Below are 23,635 nucleotides of genomic sequence, written 5' to 3' on the forward strand. Positions count from 1 at the left end.
TCTTTTCCTTTAAAAAAATACAATTTGCTAGAATTTTTGCAATTTACATTTAATGAGGACCAGTTTATGATTTACATTGTAATACTTTTTAATTTGATGAAAAAGCAACAAATGAAAATTTGAAAGCCTATATAATATATTGCTATGCTTTATACTTGAAGGTTTAAGATGTAATTTTTCAAAACTAGAGCATATTAAATTCCAATTAATCTTACCTTTTTTAATAATAATAATGATAATGATAATGATGATGATGATGAAGCCCATCAAATTAACTAGGGTTTTGGTCGACCTCCATCACTAGCTAATTTGTTTTTGGTTATAATTTTCTGTTATTTAATATTTTCACGAAAGCAATAGCATCGGGGCGAATTTTCATCATCGCCTTTGTTTGGGTCTATATGTCACTATTAACGTTTGATTCAATTATTGATATGATCATAAAAGATGCTTCTCAATAAGATTTTTGTAATGACAAGACCGACTAATGTAACCTCCATGATATGACTCATTGACTTTTTCGAGCTTCATATCTTGTAAAGCTTTCCCAATATTGGAGACCAAAACATATGGCGAAGGAGAAGAAAGCTCAAGTAAAAGTTAAAGTTGGGATTGAATCCCTATGGAGAACTATGACCAAAGATTTGGCACTTGTTGTGCCAAAAATAGCACCCACCATTGTGGAAAGTATGGAAGTGATTGAAGGAGATGGTGGCCTTGGCTCTCTCTTTCTCTTGCATCTTTGTATCGGTTAGTCCCTATTAATTATTGACTCTCGCTTGTGCTTCTGTGTATATATACAAATATTTTAATTTAAACTAATATTGGAATTTATATTTCCTTAATTATGAAATGAACAAACTGTGTTGGATATATATGCACATAGGAGCAAGCAAAAAATTACAGAAGGAAAAGATTGTGGAACTAGATGAGTCAGCATACAGATTTGGTATCCAAGTGGTAGAAGGGCCTGCGCTGACTAGGGGTAGTTTCTCTACACTGACGAGCACATTCCAAGTGAGTGCAGTGGGAGAGAAGGAGAGCCTTGTGGATGTGAATGTGGTGTATCAGACAGACAGACAAGATCAAGCTATCATTGAAGAGATGGCGATTCAGCCACCTCTCAATTTCATCCTAGGACTAGAGAAATTTCTGTTACAACTTTCTGAATAATCGATCTAATTCGTTGTTGAATATGTGTATGAATTAATGCAAGATCCTGTTGGATTAATAATATGCTTATATTATAAAAATATTAGAACTAATAATTATTATCCACAAGGGCGATGGTTGCGGAAGTTTAACTTGGGGGTCCTACTGGATGATGCACATTTTACCAATATTAGTGGGATGTAAGCTTTTTGTCAAATTCTTTATTTACATCCCATCAATATTGATGGGATATGTACTGTCCATAATAACTAATAACAAAACTGTATATATATAACATTATCTCATCACTGTATAATTTAATATGAAGGCTGATGCAGGCCAAGTCAAACAACATTGGTGATGACAAATGGGCTTAACTTGGCTCGGCTGACAACTATACCAGTCCGAATATTTTCTCCTTTTTGTTTTTTTTTTTTTTTGTCAATGAGGATTTATATACCACAACATTAAGAAAATAACTTCATCACTTTAGATCCACTTTCTCTGTAGACTTTATATTTATGTACATATATATATATATATATATCTCTTCAAATCAAATGACACGGATTCTTCTTTTTCCAGGCTAAAAAAGCTTTGGTAGATAATGGTTTTTGGTTAAAGACAAGAAGGTATCCAATTATATCCCTTTGTCCGTTCTAATGAAATGATACTCCAAACAATTTGTATAGCACGTGCCCTGCATGTGACTTCACCAATCACAGATGCTTCAAACCAATTCAGCTATCCACCTCAGCATTGCTGCGATTGGTTTACCCTGTTAAAGATTCTGGTGTAACTTTTTTTCAATTTGTTAGAAGCTGTTGTGCGATCTGTTTCTGTTATATAATAAAAGACACACTAACTTGATTTGTTTCGATTATCCGAATACAAGAAGATCAAATCAAAGTTTTTCATCATTTTGTTCTCTCTCTCTCTCTCTCTCTCTCTCTCTCTCTTTCTCTTCACAGAGTTTCTTTTTTCTTTCAATCCTTGCTTGTTCTTCATTTTTCTTACCTGTTCTTAGCTTTTTCTGTCAATATTCAATCTTTTCCATCATATAGTCTTTCAAACTTTATGGTTAACTAAAATCAATTGGTATTCCCAGGAATACACAAAAAAAAGAAGAAGAAACAAGATCAATCATATATCAATCTTCAAAATCGCTCCCTTTCTCTCTTTGAAATTATAGTAGTTGAGAATCGGCGATGATGAATGAAGTTAAAACGCATGTAATAGTAGGCGTAGAGATTGATGCCTTGTGGAAAGCTCTGTCCAAAGAGATGAGATTTGTTATTCCAAAAATAATTCCGAATTTGGTAAAGTCCGTGGAAATCATAGAAGGCGATGGAGGAATTGGTACAGTCTTCCTCTTCAGTTTTGGATCCGGTAAGTCCCATATCTCTTACGATGATTTCGATCCATATCTATGTTCTTCTTTATACCATTATATTTTTTCATTGGCTAGATACAATTTTGTTATTCAAAAACTTGGGTGAGATGCTGATTAGTATTCTTATATGAGAAACGAACAGCAAATTCGTGTTAGAATTACAAAAGTTTTGATTTGGAAAAAAATGGCAGATGTAGAAATGATGAGTCACCAGAAAGAAAAGATTGTGGAGCTTGATGAGTCTGCACATCAAATCGGTATTCAAGTCGTAGAAGGAGGGCATTTGAATCATGGGTTTTCGTTCTACCAAACAACTTTTCAACTCTCAGCAATTGAGGAGCACAGGACTCAAGTCAATGTCAAGGTCCTCTATGAGTCAGCAACTGAAGAAAGAACCATGCCATCCAAGACAACAGCATCTGCTCTCTCTTTCATCAGCAGCCTAGAAAATTATCTGCTGCATGGTGCTTCAAAGAAATAAATTTAAGCTATTAGGTCTTGGCATTACGATATATTAATCTATTCCTATTTTCCTTTTAATCTCTATTATATGAAATAAATTTAAGTTATCCTTATTCATTAATATATTATTTCATTATCTATGCTGTAAACAGGGTACAAAACTAAAGCGCCAAACAAACGATTGTTTCACTATTTTATTGTACTTTATTCAAACTTAGAAGTGCATTGACTTAAACTTAGGAACACACAGTAAAACAAAGAGATACATGAAACAAATAAGCTTAAGTAGCTGAAACAAACGGAAAAATATGCATATTTTTCTGCAGCTGATTGAAAGTTTCATTATTCATTTAATTAGAACGCCACGGGTAGTAGTTACGGTTTCTCATTTCTTGCAAACAATCCCGTATCCTCCAGAGAAGCCTCTGGTACAGTCGAGCAGGTCATACTCTTTCACTGTTGGAGTAATTTCCTTCTGGGAAACACCTTCCTTGGTGAACAAGCAAGACCCACAATCTGGAGCCAGAAGGGAACTGGTTCTGTATTTGTCTTCACCGCCTAAAACCGGCATTGCCACACCGGGTTTCGCTGGGTTCACGAAGTCCGGCCTGTAAGTCCTTCCAAGAACTCCCTCAACTTTCGGTGAGAGAGAGAAGAACCTGAATTGGACTTCCAAATGAGCAAAACAATCATCAGAAGGGACCTGATAGTTATGGACTCTGTTATCTTCTTTTGTCACGGGTACAACATTCACCAAAATCTCTGCGGTGTCTTTCAATGATACAACGACGCTGTTCTTGCTCGAAATTCTCTCTACTTTGATGTCTTTGTTGGGCGAATACCAAATGGAGAGATGGCCTTCTGGAATGATTTGATCTTCACCATTGTAGGTGAATTTCAAATGGTCAACTTGGTTATCCCATTTTGCTACTTTCGTTGCTTCCACACTGAAACTATGAGAGTTTAGAAGGATTCCCAAGGCTTGGATCCAAGTGTAGTCACGGGTTCGGCCTGCAGGTCTGTGGCCGATGAAGCGGCCATTGATTTGGAGGTTGAGATCGGAGACTAAGCTGAAATGCTCATTGCTTTTTCCATGGAAGTAGAAAACAACTCCATCACCACCAATGAAGCGTGGATCATAGCAGGCCGATCCAGGGCTGTTGCAGTTTGGTTTACGTTCTGAAAAAAATTCTCGAAACAATTATTCATTAAACTGATTTTTTCCACCAGATCAAAATCTTTAAAGTATATAACTCAATTCCGATCCACCTCTCAAAGTTTAAACTTCTGAGAAAAATGGTACCCGATTTTGGATTTTATAAGGTATTAGAGCTGTAGGACTTGGGACTTTTCAGTCACCAGAACTTTTGATACCAATATCATTATCAACGTTTATCCCAAAAGCTAATAACTGGTAGGAAGATGACTCAAAAATGTATATTAAACATATTTTCCAATAAAAATAAAAATGAAGGACAATAATAATGTTGAGAAAATGTATAAGAAAAGTTAAAGAAACGAAGAAGGTTGTTATATATAAAAAGGTATACTTTTGCACTGGGCCTCGCAGTGGGGTGAATCACAGTTGATGTAGCAAACTTTGGCCTTGGGGTCTTCTGAGTCACTGCTGGGGCATTCATAAGGGCATGTCACAGTCTTTCCATAGCATCGGCTATAGGTGTTGCTACAGTAAAGAGAGGTATATGCATTTGCTTGAGCGATTACGCCACAAACAAACACAAGGACAATGATAAAAGTGGAAGTGGAACTGCTGCTTCTCAAGGCTTCCATACTTGATTACTTAATTGGCCTTGAAATTGATATGAGAAATCAAGTTTTCTCTTGTGCTATTTATAGAATTAGCAATTGGCACATTTGCTATGTTTTTACTTTTGTAACTAAATTTTTTAGCTGAAATTTGACGTATGAACATGGGCCTAGTGGGCTTTTCTGCTTACTTAAGAAATGAGTTGACTAATTAATTAAAAACGTACACATGAAATTTTCTTCAGATAGAATGAGTTTTATGTATTATGATTAATTATGAATATATGAAGTTGATTGTTAATTCTTCAAGTGCAAACTTTGCTTAACCTTTTTTTTTTTTTTTTTTTTGGCTTGCAGATGATTTTTTGAGGATTCTGATAGTGGGGGGTATCAGATATTAGTCAGTTTTATTGTATTTTATATATATGAATTACGATGAAGGAAAAATTAGGCAGTGGATTGCCTATGTAGCTGACTAGTAGATAAAATATAAGATGGAAATAATTAAACATAATTTGGTCGGTTAAGCAATATTTTGAGGAGCCAACTGTTGCCTTGTATGTCACCTGAAGTGTTGGATGCCCTGTACATTGCCAACAAAATCAACTTTGTAGGCACTTTGCTGTGGTTCTAAACTTGGTCAATGCTATGAGGCTCGCAAAGTTGAGAATAAAAGCATCATGAGGAACAGATTTTAATTATTTCGTTGCCGAATGATATAGTGGATAAGATACATCATGTGTTTCAAGTCATTTCTTTCAGTAAAAAGTATAACAAAGAAAAACCTACAACAATAATTTCAATAATATTTTTGAAAAAAGATATATAAGTAGCATAATAATTTATTAAACTATAATTGTTCAATATATAGTTTCAATGCAAAACAAATGTTGAATCTTTAAATTAATATTGATATTGACTTCGCAATGCGATGACTAAATTATATAATTGGAGTAGGGGCCTTACTTAGTGGCTCAATATTCTTATTCAATGTATATGATGTATTTTTTCTGTTGTCTTATATGGAGTTTCTTTTATTATCATTATTAATATTTTTTACAGTGAGGCAGAAGACTTCAAATTCGGAATCACTTTTATAGGAAAATTAGGAACAAAAGCTACATGGAGTTAAAATCTCATGTGGTTAATTGGAGGATTATCAAAAACATTACCCAAAAGGTTAATGTAAGGATTGGTTTCTTTGGAGGTTTTTAAGGAGGGGGGGGGAAAGGTTTATAATATTTGAAAAAAGAGAGAAATTAAAAAAAAAAAAAAAAAGGAGAAAGAGAAAGGTTTCTTTGTATTGTCTTCAATATTTTTTTTTTAACTTTTTTTTTTTTGGTCAAAATTTTTTAACTTTTTGATAATATAAACATTTTTCTAAAAATGGGTGTTCGTAGTTTGTTTGGTGTGTGTATACAGTACCACAACATATCTTATCTTCAATCAAATTGTGAAGGCTTATATTGTCTGGGCCCCATTAATTCTGACTACCAGGATGTCGGCAATCCACAACTCTTGGATCGGAAAGCCCGCCATCGCTTCATTTCCCTCCAGTTACAACCCAATTTCTAATCGACCGAGTCCACTCGCTACCTACCACGCCTTTTCGAAGTTGCACCAGAACCCTAACTCCCAACCGAACTGAACCACTTTTCCACCCCGAATTCTCAAATCTCTGAATCAACTCGGACCGACCAGGTAATTCTCCCTTATCTTTCTACCCCTCCGCATCGAATTCCTTGTAACTTCTGGTTCAATTTGGTATCCATTCCTGACGGCATAATAGAAAAATCAGGCTTCAAATCTCGGTTGAAGTCTCGGTTTGAGTGAAAGTTTCTTAAGAGTTTCTTTTTTCTTTTTTCTTTTTTTCTTTTTTATTTGAATTTGACACTCACTTATACTTTGAAATGAAGATGGGTTTTGAGTAAGATGAAGATATTTGTTTGGTAACTGTGTTAAGATGGTAAAATGCTGGAAGATTACGTAGAAATTGCTAAATTTTTCGACCTTGTTGGAAACAAAAATAATTACCCATTTTGTTAACATGTATGATATATCCATAGCATGCAAGCAAGGCGGGGTGTTATGTATTTCTTGATTGGTTTCTGAGCTCAACTTCTTGATTTTGATTGTAAAAAGGTTGCTGCAAAGAAAAACCTTGGTATAGGAAAAATGGGAACCCCTGTTTCTGATGGTTCTATTTCGAAGCGGTCTTTGAGAAAGAAAGCGGGTTTGCGAAATTATGATGAGAATTTGATGGATGAGCTTATAGAGAAGCATCTGGGTGGTACTTTGAAGAAGAGGAATAGAACGAAGGAGGATTTGGAGAAAGAGACCGAGACCGAGGCTATGATAGCCTTTTCTCTTGGTTTCCCAATTGATGCGCTGCTCGAGGATGAAATTCGAGCTGGGGTAGTGAGAAAATTGGGTGGGAAGGAACAGAATGATTATATTGTTGTGAGGAATCACATACTCGCAAGATGGAGGGACAATGTGAGAATGTGGCTTTCTAAAGGGCAGATTAGAGAAACTGTGAGTAGTGAGTATGAACAACTGTTATCTTCTGCTTATGATTTTCTTCTTTATAATGGATATATTAATTTTGGGGTTTCGCCATCATTTACATCTCAAATGCCAGAGGAGACAACAGAAGGGTCTGTCATTATTGTTGGCGCAGGACTTGCTGGGCTGGCTGCGGCAAGGCAACTCTTGTCGTTTGGTTTCAAGGTGATGATTCTAGAAGGTAGGAATCGACCTGGTGGAAGAGTTTATACTCAAAAGTTGGGACTGGAGGGTAAATTTGCTGCAATGGAACTTGGTGGCAGTGTTATTACTGGAATCCATGCTAATCCTCTTGGAGTTCTGGCTCGGCAACTTTCTATTCCACTTCATAAGGTCAGAGACAATTGCCCCTTGTACAAGCCAGACGGGGCACCTGTTGGTAAGGACATTGATTCCAAGGTTGAAGTCATCTTTAACAAGTTACTTGACAAAGTCATGGAACTTCGACAAATTATGGGTGGTCTTGCAACTGATATTTCTCTGGGCTCAGTTTTGGAGACACTCAGGCAGTTATATGCTGTGGCCAGAAGTAATGAGGAGAGGCAACTTCTTGATTGGCATCTTGCAAATTTGGAATATGCAAATGCTGGATGTCTATCGGACCTCTCGGCTGCCTACTGGGATCAGGACGACCCGTATGAAATGGGTGGTGACCACTGCTTTCTAGCTGGAGGTAACTGGAGATTGATAAAAGCAATGTCTGATGGATTGCCTATATTCTATGGGAAGACTGTGAGTGCTATTAGGTATGGAAATGAAGGAGTTGAGGTGGTTGCTGGGGACCAAGTATTTCAAGGAGATATGGTGTTATGCACCGTGCCTCTTGGGGTTCTTAAAAAAAAGACTCTCAAATTTGAACCCGAGTTGCCCCAGAGAAAGCTTGAAGCAATTGAGAGGCTGGGATTTGGACTGCTGAATAAAGTTGCAATGGTTTTTCCTCATGTTTTCTGGGGAGAAGACCTGGACACATTTGGATGTCTCAGTGAACATAGTAATACCCGTGGAGAGTTCTTTTTGTTTTATGGTTATCATACTGTTTCTGGAGGTCCAGTTCTTATAGCATTGGTGGCTGGAGAAGCTGCAAAAACATTTGAATGCACAGATCCATCTATTTTGCTCCATCGTGTTTTAAGCATCCTCAGAGGTACCGCAGGCTCACAATTGCATATATCATATGTTCTCAATATTCTTCTGTCTTTATTTTTGCAATCTCTTTAGACAGTTTCCATTATTCTACCTTCTTAGCTGATGTAGATATATTTTTCCATCTTCAGGTATATATAATCCTAAAGGTGTTAATGTGCCTGATCCAATTCAAACAATATGTACAAGATGGGGTAGTGATCCCCTTTCCTATGGTTCATACTCTCATGTTAGAGTAGGGTCATCTGGCTCTGATTATGATTTGCTAGCAGAAAGTGTGGGAAATCGGCTATTCTTTGCAGGTGAGGCCACAACTAGGCAATATCCAGCCACTATGCATGGTGCCTTTTTAAGCGGACTTAGAGAAGCTTCATGCATATATCGAGCTGCAAGGGGTCATCAAAACAATCCAAGAAAATATGTTCAAAGGAATGTTGGACCAAGTAATGATTTGATGGTAGATCTTTTCAAAAAGCCTGATCTAGAATATGGAAATTTCTCGTTTGTATTTGACCCTTCAACAGAAGACCCAAGATCAATGGGGCTTGTCAGAGTTAATTTTAGTAGTAATGAAGGCGGTTATAAAGAGGAGTTATCTAACAGCTTTGTAGATTCCTCAAATCAACCCTTGCATCTCTATACTGTTATATCTCGACAACAGGCATGTGAGCTAGAATTGTTGACAGGAGGAGATGCAAGAAGGTTGTCACACTTGGTTAAAAATCTGGGCTTGAAGCTGCTAGGACCTAGTGCAATGGGATATTTAGGCAACTCTTTAATAACTGATATTACTAATGCACGAAGAGGCAGGGGCCGGAATCGCACCTATGTTGGGCAGAAATGAGTTATGTAGAGATCTTCCCCATTTCGGGACTTGAATCTTCGTGTACACCCCTTGTTATGTTAGAGGTAGTTAGAAATCCAGTACGCCTTTCCTTCTAAAGTGCACTCTTTTGTGTATAAATGTAGCCAAGTAGGTTATTCGTTAGCTTCAAGAGAATAATCAGTTTCTTGGAGGTTGACTGGGAAAGCCCTTTTTTTTTTTTTTTTTTTTTTTTTTTTTGAAAATGTACCCAAAAAAAAAAAATGTAGAAAATTCTGTAGTCTGACAGTGACCAACTTGTTGTAACTGGTGAGCCATCAGCCTAATCATCTGGCTGTAAAATTTTGTATAGGTTGAAGGCCTACGTACAAGCGTCCCATTTTAGTTGGGGAGGAAATGCGGTAAAGAATGAGGACGTAGTTCTGCTTTGGAATCTTTCGAATGGCAGTATTTCGTATGTAGGCTTGTTTTTATGTTTCAAATATTGTACATGTTTACTGCATTTCTTTTCTTGCTTAATAATGATAAAATGACCAAAGATAAATTTCTGAATATATTATCAAACAGACTAAAATTATCAATCAAATTAGTATTATGCTCAATGTGTTGGTATAACCTAGGTAATGACATGTTTTTTCCTTTCTGTTTTTTTTTTCTTTATGTTCTAATTGACTAAGGAAATAGGATAGTTAATAAATGTCAAGCAGGAACAATTAAAATGATAAAATATAAGAAGCAGAGAAGTCAGGGACTCCTAATCTTCTGATTAAAAAACAGCTGAAATAGGAAGATCCAACTGAAAAGCTAAAAACACTGGCAGTACTTCGAAGTCATTCATCAAGGAAAATGGAAACTACTTTGAAGTTTTCATCAAGGAAAATGGAAACTATAAGGATAGAAGTCCTAATCGAGCCAGCAAGGGATGACTCCAGAGGAAGGTGTCTATGGTTCTGCATTCTGCATGAAGTCTACACATGTTCGGCACCTGCAATCCCAGAAACGGCACCTGATGCACCCAAAACACACACAGGATGTGCAACCCTTGCATGTTGCAGTACGAGGGCATCCTCTCACGATTTTCCGAGTTGCACGCTCTTCTGCATCTTCACATGTGATCCTGAAATATAAAAAATGTAGTTCGAATAAGCAAGCAAGCTACAAACACACTTATGATATGACAACTTGGTTTTAACAGCTTATGTGATATGAAAGGTATTGCGTGGATTCCTTGTTACCACATATAATGGATAAAACATATCATCGTTGATTGCAAAATTAACATCTTTTTGTATGGTTTACTTTCTGTCGCTTTTGATTGAGCATGAAATGTTATATTTAGGACTTAGGAGGGGGAGATGTAGAAAGTTAACCTGTCATAGGGCCCATCAACACATTTCCACCTTTTGTTGGCCAAAGCATCATGATAAATCCTGCATTCTTCTTTGGTGCGAAGACGAAACCTGCGATCTTTCTTGCACTTTGAACAGGTGATGAATTCGTCACGGTGGAAATTCCGTTTGCGACGAGTCCTACATGCCCGGTTGTTGACATTGGAGGCATGCTTGTAATACTTCAAGATACCTGTTTTCCACAGGGGAATTTTTTCGTCATCTTTAATTACCCATATGTTGCTTTTCCACTTCCTCAGTCCCTCTCGCATTGAGTGCTTCTCAAATTCTTCTGGTGTCATTCTTCCTGGACATGAGAGACTCAGCTCTGCTAGCTCAAATAATTGTACATATAAAAAGAAAAAAGGAGTGTATATATATACATCTATATGTTTGTCAATGTAATTACACATTCCTATAGATGATCCCTGATCATTGTACTCAGTTCTTCTGCATGTTTTCTACAATGCACCGTAATATACAAATACATATAAAGCTAAAGCGATGGTGGGATCGATATGTACAGTTTAAGAGAGCTATATATATATATATATATATAAGCTCTCGTTCTTTATATCAGACAAATGAGAGATCATAAAATATACGATGGCCAAATTTCCTGGAATCTTAAGCAGACATGCCTGCACAAATAATAATTAATCTGTCTCACATATAATATATGAAATATATGACTAAAATCAAATGAACCAAGATGAAGAATATTATATATATGGGCAGTGTGTAATAACTAATGAGCTCATAGTATAAGATTCATATCTAATATAGGCACAAAAAATTATTAAGTAGACGATGAAGAACTTATATAGAAGTAAAACATAAGTGAAACACACATATCATGACTTGCCTTGCTGGCATTGAGGAGAGCAGTTGCAGGTGATTAAGAAGAGGCCAGAGGTGAAAACCTTGAGAATTCCTGTGGAATCACCGAACCTACGGCTTGTGCAGCCGCAAGGAGTTGCAACGAAGTCCGGCCCTCGCTGTAGCCCTTTGATGTTGTTCATCTTCTCGTCTGTGAACATGCCACTCTCACTCACCACAACCCGCTTTGCTGGTCTCTTTGGTCCTATATATATATATATATATATATACATAACACAAATTCATATAATATAATATCACAAACTATAAACAGCAACAATAGGAGATTAAAAATTCAATTAAAAAAAAAAAGGAAAAAGAAAAAAAGTGATAAAAAAAACATCTTGCAGAGTTTCAATCTAACAAAAACCCATCAGAAATATCATAATGTGGAAATATTTGGTTGAATTACAATATTATAATATGATATATATGTATACAACCCTGTTCAGGTGAAGGTGCTATTTGAATATATCGTGTGGAAAAAAAATGAGAAAGAAAAATGTTAGAGATAAAAATATCTTGAGGGTCTCCCTTGCTATTAGAAACAAAGAGCAACGCATAATAATTTAAGGCAAAAGAACGCTACATGTATATGATATCTTCTTCTTTACATGTATATATTCATTGCTTTTGCTACTCTTTGACTGTATTCTTTCACTATAATCACATGATATTGCTTTTGCAACTCTTTGACTGTATTCTTTCACTATAATCACATGATATATATATATATATATATATTCTACCATTAACATGTTTTAATAAATTTTTCATGCGGATTCAACTATATTTTTTTAAAAATATATGTATATTTTAAATAGTAATATATCTTTTTGAATCTGTACCATAATTCTATCATAACATTCTAATAGTAGAATTGTTATATATATATATATATATATACACACACACCATATATTTAGCTACCCCTATTGGCTATATCCTAAAAAAATGTTTAATTTTTTATAAACCCCATTTTGGTTTATAAAATAAACTGTTTATTTGAAATATAATTTTGAGCTGAAAATTGTTTCTATATCTCCGATCCATCTACCATGCTCGAATTTGTTAATTTTCTATTGGCAAAAGCCACCTCTATGCATATTTCTATGCAGATTCAGAGCACAGTTCTTCAATTATATATTGCTCAAATTAAAGATCTTGTCCTAAAAATTCTTTGATTAGTGTCACACCAGCTGTTGTGTATATATATATATATATATATAGATATAAATTATCTTTCGGTCTTTATATTCGACTGAATAACCTATAACCTTACCGTTATTAGTATTTCTCATATATATCATAAAGTAATTAAGCTAATTAGTACAAAATATATTTACATTTTTTCATGGATTCTATCATAATCATAACAAAAACAAAGATGAAATATCCTCATAAAACTCAAGCACAAGGGCATGTGGACAAATTACAAATTTGAAATTTAAGTGGCTGTAGCAGTTGACTAAAAGAATCATAACCATACTTAAGAACTTACGAAAAAGAAAAAAAAAAAAAAATTGTTTTCTGTTCACGTTTCTTTCTCACTTATTAAGTATTCATATAAAATTGGAGAACTAATCAATCTAGCCAGCAACATTCCAATAACAATCCCATAAGTTCTGTTTTTTTTTTATTACATATCCAATACATTATTCTATTCCCCTTCATATACACCTTTTTTTTCTCTTTTTTGGTTCTTCTCTTCTATTTCAATTCCAGAATGACCAAACGCACTATAGATTAGTGTATGGGCAAAAATAATTGAAATGAAGGATAAATACCCACAACTTCTAAAAGGATACCTTTTGCTTGTTTATTTAGCATTTTCAGATTGTTTAAATTAAGAATCTTAATCAATTTTCTCTATTCTGAATATAGTATTGTTCTTGATGAGATGATACATTTTAGTTCAAGAGTGTCAAATTATAAAATTAATTTACTTGGAGAGATGTCGAGGCTCCAAACATCTTGACCTACAGTTTCAATTAATATCTCAATTGGAAAATCCAGAATAGGAAGGAAACTATTAACTAACTAGTTTAGAAAATGATTATACTATACGTACAGGTGGTAATTAGTGGCGCAAATATTATATGGGATACAAAATATTAAGTTCGCTGATCCCTAGTAGACCTTTTCCAATCATAGAATAGAGAATTAAATAAGTTCTTTATCACAAACAAAAAACAACGACTTCATTAAATAATTAAATAGCAAAATACAACAATTACTAATTCATAAAAATATATTTAAGGAGTTCGTCATGTAAAATGAGCAAATATTGAGGTGACATAATTAAAGCTTGCGCGAGCAAGATATGCACTTTTATCACAAAAGAAAAAAAAAAAAAAAAAAAAAGAGTTTTAGATATGGATTTTGATGATTCAAATTAATCACTAATTTATCCTATATATAATGGCAGCAAAATAAGATTTCAAATTCATGTGCAGTGCCAATTAAATTGTCCAATGAACATATATGTGCATGTGTATGCACATCCTATATCTAAATTATGATATATACATCGATATAAACTACTAAATTAATGTTGAATATCTTTTTATTATCCTTTAATAAATGTATTAAATTTTAAGAATTGAGAAAATTGATATTATCAACGTAGACAAAAATAAATAAATAAACAAAGAGGCTAAGAAATTAGAGATTGAAAAGTTCAGAAATAAAAAAATTATCTACCTTAAATACGATCTAAATTAATTGTTGATATAAAATAGGGGAAAATTATTAGTCATAGCAAATATTTACATATGTAGCGATATTAAAAGTAGATTAATCAATATAATGTCTTTTTTTATAGAAATTTTTTGATTCCTTCATGATCTAACGAAAGGGCAAGCATTTCGAAAACAACCATTTGTTATCTATTTTGGTATTAAAGGTGAGGATAAGTCTTAACCAGTTTACGTGCATCTTGATTAATCCCTCTTTGGATGAAAATGACTTTTATATAACTAATTTAGACATAATTAAATTAAATTCCTTTGAAAAAATGCTTTGCATTTGTAGCCTATATGTATCTTGATGATGTTTAACTCTACAATAATGAAAAGAAAATAAAATAAATCAAACTTACCTCGGGCCATTTTCAGTAAATATGGTGTGGTTTTAGGGCTTTCCTTTTCACTTCCTTTTTTGAGTATTAAGCCTTAAAATTAGCTTGGTTTTTCTTCACACCCAATGCTTATTCTTTGCTTCTCAATTGCCTCCAAAAATGAACTAAGAGAAGAATTGAGATTTCTTATATGTATAGAAGAAGAATAAATTCATATATATGAAATGAATCTGCATAGATTTAATAATTAAATTACATTAAAATTAACCAGATACAATCATATTTACTCATTTTCTTTGGCATGAAATCCAAGTGTTGCAACGCTGTTGCTCGACTGTATCGAATGAGATTGTAAACCCTAAACGTGGCAATCCCCATATCTGACACATAAAAAATCAAAGTTATTATTACTAATAAATTTTGAAAATTTTTTCTATTAACGAACAGTGATTGAGTGTTATATTATTATTATGTTATACTTCACCGTTTTTAATTAAAACTCAAAATGAATTGCATGCAAAATTAAAAAATAGAAAAAAAGGTAAAGAAGAGTTTTTAACGTTGTCTTCGATGACAACTCAGAAATTTATGTTAGAGATGTGTCATTGACCAAATTAGAACATGGAAAATGATAAAATTGGTTGACAACTGCTTTTCACTTGTCAGAACAAGAAACAAAGAAATTTCAACTGCTTTTACTTGGGCCTTGTTCGAAGTTGGGCTACTTAAAACTTTTGTAGGTCCAACATTCGTAGCTTTAACAGAGCTCATCTAAAATTGCCCCTTTTTCCATTAAAAAAGAAAGAAAGAAATATTTCATTTACTTATTTCAAGTTTAGGATAAATACAACAGCTTCTCAGATTTTTGATAATTTCATCAATATTTTGATCTTTAATTCTTAAAAAATTAAATTTTGAAAATTAATTCTCTTCCATTTTTTATATTTTCCAAACAGGACCTACAAAAACTATTTTTACAATTTCAAAATATTTTTATACAATCTCATAAAAATTAAATTTACCGAAAATTTTTCCTTATTCTTTTTTTTTTTTCTTTTTACTTTTATTATTTGAATTGGGGTTAGGGTTTCCTACCTAAGGTGGAGCCTTCCCTTCCCCATTGCAACCAGCATAGGAATGATGGGCACCATGCCTCAAGATTGGGAAAATGGCTTCAAACCTTCAACTATGTCTTGCTGATGGCAACTATATTCTTTTGGAAATTTTGGAATGCTGCAATTATTTCATTCTAAATGATAAGTATGTGATCCAAGTAAAGTTCTGATGGAAGGAAACAACAAAATTTACTTGCATAATCAAATTTGTTGTAGTTTTACATAATTTATATATATATATATATATATATGTATAAAAGGAAAAAGGGATGAAGAGTGTGAGTTGTATCTAACCTTCCAATTTCTCTTCTACGAATTAACAGTTTTGTTACTGTGAAAAAAGATTAAAAAAATTTCCATAGCGGCTGTGGAAGACTGCCGATGTTCTCTTGGGATCCAGCCACCAATCCTTAAGGAGAGAAAAAATTTTCTGAAAATAATTTTAAAGTGTGAAAACAATGTTAGAAAAGGGTAAATTGGAAAATTAAAAAGTTGAAGACTGCATAAAGTTCTTTTGAAATTGCATCTAAAACTTCTCTTTCCTTTATCTTATGTGAGAAATTACCCTTATGCCTTATACTATGTTTGGATTGAAGAAAGGAAAAAAAAAAAAAAAGAATAAGTTTAATGAGAAAATGAAGGTTTTTAAAATAATTATTGTTTGGATAAGTTTTTATGGAAATAAAACAAAAATGAAAAAATAATTAATGCAGTTTATGTAGTTTATAAACATATCCTCCATAAATAATATCTCAATCATATAATAACAAAGTTAGTTTTGAAATTAAAATCCTTTTTTCCTTTTTTTTATTTTTCTCTCAATTTTTGGTGGAAAATTAAACTGTTTAAAATAAAATATGTAACACCCTGTCCCAAACCATGTCGGAATTTTAGCACGTTGACCGAGGTTCACTGCTGACCGTTGGCCGAAGGGGTTAAAAATTGACTTTTTGATCCGATTGAAATTCTAGGTTGACTAAGGTACCGTTACGAAGTACACGTTGGCACGAGTTCGTAAAGTAGTAGCACGTTGAAAACGGAGTTACGTTTTGAAAGTTATGAGTAAAACAAGTTGAGGTCCAAACTGTTCAAGGGGTGCCGGAGTTGACTTTTTATTCATGCAAAGTTGAGCTTTGACTCATGTATGGTTGTAAAGTGTTCGTCGATACGAGTCCGTAGACTAGTGGCACGTCCAATTTGGACATGTGGTTTGAAAGTTATGGACCTGTAGAGTTTTTCAAATACTGTATTATTTTAATATTATTTTTGAACGTGTAACGATGTACCACGTGTGACTTAACGAAGGTGACCATGTGTCACCATGTTGAGAAGTCACATGTCAACCATGTGTAATATCATATTATTTTATTATTATTTTAAATAATAATAATATTATTAATATTATTTAATTAATTTTAATTTATTTCTTTTTTATTTTCCTTTTTCTTTTTCTTTTCTTTTCCCCACGTGGGAAAACACCTCCTTCTTTTTTCTTTTCCTTTCCTTCCTTCTTTTTCCCCGAGCCATCAAAAAACCAGCAGGAATTTTTCCCTCTCTCTCTCTCCTTTGACTCTCTCCCCCTCTCTCTTTGACCGGCCTTTTGGCCAGATTTCAGTCACCGGAAAGTCACACGCGCTGGCCACCGGTGAAGCCCAGCTTCCCGCGACCTCAACCTCCAATTTCCCTGGCCATTCGCCGCCGGACGCGCCCAGATCGGGCCGGTGAAGTCGGCGGCGACCGGTTATGTTTTTCCGGCGATTCTCGCCGTTTTCGACCAACCCAGCCCGACCCATACCTCTATTCCACCATTTTCGACCCCTCTGAGTCCATTTCCAGGGTTAGATTGCCCAAAATCCCCACCGTTTGAGAGATCCCTCAAGTTTAAATCCGGCCGAAGCTTTCCGACCATCTCCGGCGGAATTGGGGTCGATGGAGACCGGATTTGTAATCCTCGTCACTCAAGCTTCGATTCGGTATATTATTCGACTATTTTGGATAACGTTTGTGTTTGACCCCCCGGTACCGGGTATTATTATCCGATTAAAATATTAATTTATTTGACTGTGTGTGGATTTTGTTCTAGGAGCACAGGTGAGTCATGGAATTGACCCCATGGTGGATCTTAGGTTAATTGCGTGCTCCAGGTGAGTGACCCACCTCCAAAAATATTTTGGGCAATTAATTATGTTTAATTGGTATTTGAATCATGCTCATGTGGTACGATGTAATTATTATTTTATTGTGGTTTAATTTATTATTTATGCATGAGCAAAGTGTATTTCGGTAAACGTGGTTTTAAGTATTATTTTTCAGGTATAATTGGGTTAAATATTTTATGAAAATATTTGTTTAAATTGTATAAATTATGCCCGCGTTATTTTAATTGTTGCATCTCGTGTTACGAAAAAATTATGGTTTATTTGTTATTGATGTTTTCGTACCGGATTGTGAAAAGGAAATATGTGGGATGATATTTTGTGAAAATTTAGTATATTTTCCACAATAATTTTGGAAAATGGTACGGTTGGTTTAATAATTATTTTAGACACATTCATACAGTATTGGTGTTCTGGTATATGTATATGTGGTTCAGCGCTCAAGTATTATTATTTCACCGTGAGTTGCCATTGGACCGTGGGCAGGCAAGTTTGTTATTGGCCACAGCCGCCCCCCTCCTTGGCAGGGATGATGGTTTCAGCAGCGGTACTGTCGGGACACCGAAGTGCCGTTTGCAAGTTTCTCTCTTTAATCTCCTCGCCAGTCGGTGCTCAGGACGCTGGGTATCGGAGGACATCACTGGTATATGGTATGGTGTGTCAAGTACAAATTTTTCGGATAGAAATTTCAAAACCTAAAGAGTACAAAATTATTTATTATAATTTATTGCAGTTTATTTATATTTGGGATATTTATTTATTTATTTGTTGTTTATTAAATTATTTGATCCTTTGGTTTTCGGGAAGTACGAATATCGGGTTTTGTGAAAATGTTTTAAAAGGGAAACATTTTCAACGGAGTGAATAGTGAGGGTTTTGAGAGAAATTGTTACCTCAATTGTTTATTTATTTATTTATTTAATTGTTCGGCATTGATTAATTAAATCCCTTTATTTGGTATATTATTAATATTAAAGGTGTTTAGTAGATAGGGTCACTCACTGAGATGATTAATATCTCACGCTCTTAAATTCCGTTCCCCTAGGTTCAAGTTGGGAGACGTTGATCGTCCGGGGCAAGCCCGACGTCTCAGCTTGTTGTCGAAAGTCCAAGAAGTATTTATTCCCTTTTTCCTCTTCATCTTGTATTGTTTCCGTATCTGTCATTGTATTAATTCATATTTATTTGTATAATGCTCTGTATACTGTATTGGACGTATAGTTATTATCTATGCACTGATTTACTGTTATTTTGAAGTGCTGTAAATTTGTGGAATCAAATTGTAGTATTGTGGGAGGAATAAGGGGACAGTTATAGAAGTGCGTTTTCAGTGCAGGAAATTTTTGGTAAGTCCTACCCTTAGGGGAGGTGCTGCCGGATTTTGCGTTGGAAGGTTCGATGGTATTTCCCTGGGATCAGGGCTTGTCTAGAATTCCGAGGAGGAATTCTGGACGGGTCCTGACAAAATATACATTTCCTTGATTATCCTTTCCTTTCCTTTCCTTTCCTCTTATATTTAGACATCTAAAAAGGAGAATTAATTCATTCTCTTTTTTTTTTTTTTTTCCCAACCAGAATGTTAGTGAAAATAAACTATTTTTAAATGCCTTGTGCTTCTTTTTCTTTTTGAAAATATTAATTGTTTTTAATCATTTTGCAAAATTAATTTGAAAACTTTTGTTAATATATATATATATATATTTAATTAATTTTATGTAACCTTTGTAATAATTTTTCAATTTTTTTTAAAAAATTATATGATAATTTTAGTTAAATAATTTTTTAACTAAATAATAATTTGTCGAATATATTTAACTAAATGTATTAAGAAAATGGAATGGAGGAGATTTTTTTTGTCCCTATCCGGCTTGTTATAATTTGTCAAATATATTTAAATCAATATATTATAATTTTTTTTTTGATATGTTAAACTAAATGAATTTGTCAAATATATATAATATATTAAAAAACTATTTTAATTAAAAAATATCATACATTTTTTTTTTAAAAAAAAATTATCACATAGTTTAAGCAAAAATTAATTAAAATATAAAAAAATTTTTTTGAGGTCTTCAAAAAATTATTGAAAAAAAAAAGAACCAAAAAATTTAAAAGTAATTTAACTTTAATAAGGATTTAAAATTAATTTAGACAGATAAGTGCAGATCAAAGGGCGTGGATAAAATTAGTAGAAACTCAAAGGATTCTTTTGTATCTACCCTAAACCTAAATGAAAAATTCTAAAGAACAAAAATTCTTACTTTTTTTTTTTTTTTAACTTTTTAATATTATCATTTTTTCTTCACACCCACACCCTTCACATTATGGATCAAATGATGCTCTTTTCTTTTAAAATTAGAAAATTATTATAATCTTGATAGAAAAAATTCTATCATTTTTTTTTTTAAATAATCATATTTTTGCCTCTATGTCCAAAAAAATTATATATTTATATACCCAGCACCATCAATCAGTAAATGTGATTAGTGGCAGTAGTTTGACTGTTAGTAGAGGTGCTCATCAATTCAAAACTGATTATTTTGAAAATAACCCATCCGATCAAATTACTAATTAGTTTGGTAATTTCAATCCAATTAAAATTGATTTTAACATTAACTTTAATCCAATAATAGTTTATTTGGATTGGATTAGATGATTAGTTTAGGCTTGAATTTGAACTTGTTTTTATAAATTTTGAGGTTTTGAATTTTATATATTAAATAGTTGAAACTTGGGTTTTGGCTTTTTATTTTTTATTTTTTTGTTTTTATAATTACCAGTGTAAAGTAGCCAAAATTTTTAATTGAAATCTCTTTAACATTTTGAAAATAAAAATAATTATTTTTAGAATATAATAAATAAAAATAATTATTTTAGAATATAATAAGTGAAATAAAATTGGTTAAAATAGAATATCAAAGACATCTAATTTTTTAAACTACATAATTAAATCCTATGTAAACATTAAATTAAAAAAGCAATAATTTATTAATTATTTTAAATATATATATATATATATATATATATTTGATTATTTTTTATTTTAATTAATTTAGTTTGGATCGATTTATTAGTTTTTGTCTATTTAAACCAATCTAAACCAATTTAATTATTAGTTTTGAGTTTTTAAAATTGATTAAATTCAATAATGTAAAATAACCAATCCAAACAAATTGGATTGGATTATTTAGTTAATTAGTTTTTTTGGCACACTCCTAACAACTAGGAGACGTTTAGTATCTAAGCCTAGTTCATAAGCCTAAAGACCCATATGTTAAAATTAGGACTAAAAGCATCTTTAAGAGACTTTTTAAGAATAAAAAGAATCTTTCATATAATAAAAAGCATTTTCAAACATAAAATAAAGATTTTTAAAACTTATCCAATAATAATCTCTGTATTACATTTTTTATTTTTATTTTTTCAATGAACATTTATTGTTATGTGTATTTTCTTTCTTTTTGTTTTTTGTTTTTTAATAATAAATAGTAATTAAAATATATTAATATAATATAATAATTTTAAAATTTGATAAATATTAAATAATATTAGATATAAAAAATATTTTTGTTTCTCTAAATTTAAAAAGCTAAATTTATTTTGCATTTTAAAAAATTAAAATACAAAATAAATTGGAATTTGTTTTTTGAGATTGATTTTTCATAACAAAAAATTTATAATAGATAATAAACCTGGGATATTATCACACGTACCTAAGCTTGCGTGTCCCAATAGATGACAATGTGACAAATGAGAAAGGAAATATCACATTGTTCATAACCCAGGTCCAATGTCAACTGGTCCACTAATCTAAATGGGTTAAAAATTAAACATAAGAAAAGTTGCAGTTGAACTACGAAAGCAACCATATACAGTCTTATCTTGATTAAATATATTAAAATATACTTTTTAAATTTCAAAATCCTAATATTGTTTTAAATTATCCGTAATACTCTTACTATGCTTCTCATTTCCTCTGTCTCTTCACCAACCATGAGAAGACTCACAGTCATAGCCTTGTCTGTCACTTCCCTTTTTATGCAATCGCCTATAAACAGACTCCATCATTGATTACCGATAATGAACACGATTCCAAATATTTAAGTAAACAACAGAATTGGTTTTCTTCAAGTTAAGCCAATTCAGGCATTGGTGTTCATCAATGAAGGGTTCCATTCCTCTGTTTGCTTTCAGCAAGGTTATTACATAAGAACAGAGGTCCAATGTGCCCTGCCTTAACTCCCAATCTCTTCTTGTAATATTAACATAAACCGGTTGGAGCTCGGAGAAGTTTGTTAACCAGAACCCCATAGCTCCTCTTCTCCACTTGTTTAATTAGAATTTTTAATATTTGCATTTCCTCATAGTCCTCCTTTAGAAAATCTAGTAATTGTTTTTTTTTTTTTTTTTTTTTTTTTGGTGAACATGATGTCACCTGGTAAACAAGGAACGAATATAATTAGAAGAGAGGCTCTTTTGAAGTGCATAATCATACGCACAGGAATGCACAATAAAAAATAAAAAATAAAAATAAAAATCTTTAAAAGCCTATCCTAAGTAATTAAATTGTATAGAATTGTATATAGAATCTTTTGGAAGTGATTTTTAAAAGTCACTTCAAGTGATTTTCAAAGAATCACTTAACTAAAGCTTAGTTTGATAGTGTTTAGATTTAAAAAAAATTACCTATAGTTGTGCTGTAAAAAAAAATCAATTTTTGTTATGTTGAAGAAAAAAATAACTAAAGTGTCTGGTAACTTATATTAATAAAAATGCTATAAGAGGTAAAAGTTACAAATAAGTATTTGATAACTTTAGAAATTGAATTGCTGTAAATTTTTTAATTACCAAAATGAACATTGTGTGTATAAGTTGTTTTTTTAAAAAAAATAATTATATATATATGTATATATATATATAGTCCTTCTACAGTCAGGACCATTCGGATAGAATTGCATGCAGATCCACGAAAAAAACATTGGTTTTTCTCTCAGGATAAAAACAGACGCTACACACAAAAAAAAATGTTGACTTTTCTAAAAAACATCGATTTTGCATCGGCTTTACTCCTAGTACGCACACAATTCTATCCGGATGGTCCTAATCATAGAATCACCCTATATATATATATATATATATAGAATTATTCTACAGTCAGGACCGTCTGGATAAAGTTGCATGTGGACCCATGAAAAATAGACGCTACACAAGAAAAAAATATCAGCTTTTCTCTCAGGATAAAAGCGGATACTACATAAAAAAAAGATCGGCTTTTCTAAAAAATATCGATTTTGCATCGGCTTTACTCTTAGTCCTCACGTAACTCTATCCGGACGATTTTGATTATAGAATCGCCCTTTAAATAAATAAATAAATATATATATATATATATATATATATATTAAAGAAAACCAATAAACCAATACTTTTTTAAAAAAAATTATTTTGATAAAATGGCAGAAGGTATTACATTAAAAATATATGATTTTTTTGGGTCCAAATCCCAATTTTAAAATAAAATACTTAACAACTAAGAGATTATATATATATATTACTTCTGGAAAGGCTAGAATTAATTCTTCCAGAATTTAAGAGTATTAACTTGTTTGGTAAAATATATATTTCTGATTATTTTATAATATTCCATAGGTATTTAGATGCTTTTACAATTAGATGGAAAAATAATTTTAAAAATCTGATTCTTTTATAATTA

At 32.5% G+C, this 23,635-nt stretch overlaps 5 protein-coding genes across 7 annotated transcripts; 3 read left to right on the forward strand and 2 right to left on the reverse strand.

Moving 5' to 3' along the window:
- The first annotated feature begins 462 nt into the window (after positions 1-462).
- Positions 463-2,205, forward strand: LOC107429743 (phytohormone-binding protein). Its single transcript, XM_016040493.4, has 2 exons — positions 463-750; positions 887-2,205. The coding sequence occupies exons 1-2, from the start codon at positions 570-572 to the stop codon at positions 1,171-1,173; spliced, it is 468 nt and encodes a 155-aa protein (XP_015895979.3). The 5' UTR covers positions 463-569; the 3' UTR covers positions 1,174-2,205.
- On the forward strand, positions 2,024-3,147 carry LOC107429826 (phytohormone-binding protein). Its single transcript, XM_016040580.4, has 2 exons — positions 2,024-2,541; positions 2,737-3,147. Exons 1-2 carry the CDS (start codon positions 2,361-2,363, stop codon positions 3,024-3,026), a joined length of 471 nt encoding a protein of 156 aa, XP_015896066.3. The 5' UTR covers positions 2,024-2,360; the 3' UTR covers positions 3,027-3,147.
- Positions 3,148-3,240: 93 nt separating this feature from the next.
- On the reverse strand, positions 3,241-4,807 carry LOC107429732 (uncharacterized). Its single transcript, XM_016040482.4, has 2 exons — positions 4,558-4,807; positions 3,241-4,186 (listed from the first exon to the last, which is right to left on the reverse strand). The coding sequence occupies exons 1-2, from the start codon at positions 4,796-4,798 to the stop codon at positions 3,393-3,395; spliced, it is 1,035 nt and encodes a 344-aa protein (XP_015895968.3). The 5' UTR covers positions 4,799-4,807; the 3' UTR covers positions 3,241-3,392.
- Positions 4,808-6,255: 1,448 nt separating this feature from the next.
- Positions 6,256-9,743, forward strand: LOC107429908 (lysine-specific histone demethylase 1 homolog 2). Of its 3 annotated transcripts, none has more exons than XM_025066925.3 (3): positions 6,256-7,316; positions 7,416-8,483; positions 8,614-9,743. In XM_025066925.3, the coding sequence occupies exons 1-3, from the start codon at positions 6,950-6,952 to the stop codon at positions 9,324-9,326; spliced, it is 2,148 nt and encodes a 715-aa protein (XP_024922693.1). In that variant the 5' UTR covers positions 6,256-6,949; the 3' UTR covers positions 9,327-9,743. The 3 variants fall into 3 exon arrangements, with proteins under 3 accessions (XP_024922693.1, XP_015896173.1, XP_060667805.1); XM_016040687.4 differs by having other exon boundaries at positions 6,257-6,475; positions 6,917-8,483; XM_060811822.1 differs by having other exon boundaries at positions 6,257-8,483.
- A 236-nt stretch (positions 9,744-9,979) lies between these two features.
- On the reverse strand, positions 9,980-16,195 carry LOC107429723 (protein ULTRAPETALA 2). Its single transcript, XM_048471438.2, has 6 exons — positions 16,061-16,195; positions 15,747-15,884; positions 14,673-15,031; positions 11,559-11,777; positions 10,676-11,000; positions 9,980-10,422 (listed from the first exon to the last, which is right to left on the reverse strand). Exons 3-6 carry the CDS (start codon positions 14,680-14,682, stop codon positions 10,248-10,250), a joined length of 729 nt encoding a protein of 242 aa, XP_048327395.1. The 5' UTR covers positions 14,683-15,031; positions 15,747-15,884; positions 16,061-16,195; the 3' UTR covers positions 9,980-10,247.
- Between the last annotated feature and the right edge of the window lie 7,440 nt (positions 16,196-23,635).

The sequence above is a fragment of the Ziziphus jujuba genome, chromosome 1 (genome assembly GCF_031755915.1).
Source record: "Ziziphus jujuba cultivar Dongzao chromosome 1, ASM3175591v1".
NCBI classification, from domain to species: domain Eukaryota; kingdom Viridiplantae; phylum Streptophyta; class Magnoliopsida; order Rosales; family Rhamnaceae; genus Ziziphus; species Ziziphus jujuba.